The sequence below is a fragment of the Echiichthys vipera genome (genome assembly GCF_963691815.1).
Source record: "Echiichthys vipera genome assembly, chromosome: 3".
Taxonomy (NCBI): domain Eukaryota; kingdom Metazoa; phylum Chordata; class Actinopteri; order Perciformes; family Trachinidae; genus Echiichthys; species Echiichthys vipera.
The window spans coordinates 35,578,456-35,581,081 of record NC_139828.1 but is presented as its reverse complement, the minus strand read 5'-3'; the positions used below and the strand labels follow the sequence as shown (position 1 = coordinate 35,581,081).

The window sequence follows — 2,626 nt, the reverse complement described above, 5'->3', positions numbered from 1 at the left end:
CACACACACACACACACACACACACACACAGGCTTGCACACACACATCTGGCCGGGGGGTAAATTAACTAAGATTCCCACAGAGGCTAATCTCCACGCCTCTACTGTGACGAGATAATAATAATATAATAAGGGACAGCAGCTCCTCTGGCAGCTAAATATGTATCTACCTGCCACAGCCTGAGGGACTCACTATAACATTCAAAAATGCATGGATTTATGTATAATTGTTTAAAGTTGTACTGTACCGTACTGATTATGAATTGTAATATTGTAATATTAGATTAGAGCAGGAATACGCTGCACAGTGCTCTGGTATCTTGTTCCTTCTGCTGCTCAACTCAGAGGCTCAACGAGTCACTCATAGAACTGATCTGGGAGAAGGACCGATCCAAGATGGCGGCCGCATTTCTCGCGGCCCAACGTTCGATGCGGCATCTACTCTTTATATGTCTATGTCGATTTTGGTAGGGTCTAAAATTATGAATACCTACATTTTTTGAGTACGTGGTCTCAAAATAGAGGTGATCTCCTCTTCCCCACATGTATGGGAGTGAATGGGCGGATGTGCTTCCGGGCCATCGGACACATCACATGATGCACTGTATGACCGAGCGGCCCTGTTCCAAGATGGCTGCGCTTGTAGGCACGCCACCCTAGTGGGCGACAGCAGTTGATGCGCCGTTTATGTACTGTATGTCTTTGTATGAAATAATCAAAGGAAATAACATGTTTTATTTTGAAATATTTGACCGGAAAGTGTGTGCACTGTCGCCTTATCCAAACTGACAGTGCTCTTTGAACACCTGACAAGACTAGTTATAAACAAGTATTGGGACGGGTTGTTTTTGACAAAGCACAGTGGATATTGGTCAGCTAAGGCTCGCTAACCTCCATGTCCTTATGCTGCAGCAGGCATGGATCCAGAGAGACAGGACACTGAGGTAACATCTTCTTTAACCTTCTTAAACCTTCAGAAGTCGACCAAGTCCTGTTCAAAGTGAATCATAAGGAAAATAGTCCCCAGCAAATATGGCTTTGTTACGAATAGCAATGACTAATAGAAATGTCGGTTAGCTAGCTCGGCAGCTAGCAGTAAGTTAGCCAAGTTGCAAGTGAACGTTTACGTTAAAGTGAGATGTCTGCTTATGTTACAATCGAGTGTAGAGAAGTTCGTGTGTTTCGGGCCCACCAACAGAGTGCAGAAAATGAATGAATTGTTTCATGTAGCTAGGCCATGCAGTGGAGTATTCGGCGTAAAAAGTAACACGTTTAGATACATTGTATTTAAGAAAATGTAAATGCAACTTGAAATGGTAACAAGGCACTTAAACGTCCACCAAGGACCTTACAAAAGGGATGTTAGCCAACAGGAAGACTATTAATAAAGGTAGAAATGTCAGAAAGACGATGCTAGTCGGTGATTTGGGGTTAGCTGTGAACGCCAATATTAATTAAAGGTATTAAATAATCATTTAGCATCATTTAATGTTGCAAGCAAAGAAGCGTGATTGGCTTTGACCTGTAGGATTTTTAATTGATTTTGGTGTGAAAACATGTAGAGGCTCAAACTGCGATCGAGCCAACCCACATGTTATTTTGAGTTACGACTAGACAATATACTATACGGTATCAGTCGTTGCCTCAGTCAGATTTCAAAATATAATAAACGCTCCTGATATAAGAAGTGATCCGACACCGTACACACCAAAGACATAATACTCGCAGATCCGAGGAAACTCCATAACTCTAAAGCTGAAGCAATGTTTATGGTGCAGCAAAATTCACCGATAATGTCCACGTGACACTCTGATATGGTCTACTATCAATCTAAACTGAAACTATTCTGAATTGCCTCATTAGAACCTCCTGAAATTTCCTGGGTGACACCAGGGGGTGGTCTAGCATCAGTCTGAGGTGGAGCTGTTCTGGGGAAACAGGAATTTAACTTTTAATTCTATTACGACTTTAATGAGGACAATGGCTTAAATATGACATTTTAAAGGAAATTTATTTTGAAATGCCACATCAGAACATCCTGAAATCGACTGAGGGACAGTGGGAGGTTGTCTACTATCAATCTGAGGTGGAACTGTTCTGTGGAAAAAGGAAGTTCACTTTTAATTAGGGCCAGAGCAAAGACTAAATTGACGAGGGACCTGAAACCCCAATGGTGGTTCTTCTTCTTCTTCTTTTTTTAATTATTATTATTATTATTATTATTATTATTATTAGGGCCCGAGCACTACCGAAGTCTGCGAGGACCCTATTGTAATTGGAATGATTATTATTATTATTTTTCCTCCTTATATTTGTGGGCCTAAACATGAATAACTTATTTTAAAACTTTGCACACTGATCAGAAGTGGTGAAAAATTTGGCACTGAGAGGTGATGTCCTAGCTTTATAACCTGGGCTTCAGACCCGTGCTGCTGTTCCCTGCCAGACTGGTCTCAGAAAGGCTCTCTTCTGTCACCGAGGCGAAAGCCTTCATAACATCCACCGGAATAGACCTGATGGCCGCAGCGAGCTGCTGATTTCACCACAGACGAGACACTGTCATGTTATCTGGATAACCGTGAGTTTGTGTGTTGCTGACTGTATAGCTGTGCTTTAACAGCCCCGGA

The 2,626-nt window shown here is 41.9% G+C and overlaps 1 protein-coding gene across 3 annotated transcripts in view; it reads left to right on the top strand.

The window, feature by feature from the left end:
• The first annotated feature begins 835 nt into the window (after positions 1-835).
• Positions 836-2,626, top strand: part of szt2 (SZT2 subunit of KICSTOR complex) — a 214,093-nt gene continuing 212,302 nt past the window's right edge. For all 3 annotated transcript variants that reach the window (XM_083940596.1, XM_083940597.1, XM_083940595.1), the window contains exon 1: positions 836-943. In XM_083940596.1, the coding sequence (XP_083796722.1) occupies positions 917-943 (27 nt within the window). In that variant the 5' untranslated portion in view covers positions 836-916. The remainder of the gene's footprint in view (positions 944-2,626) is intronic.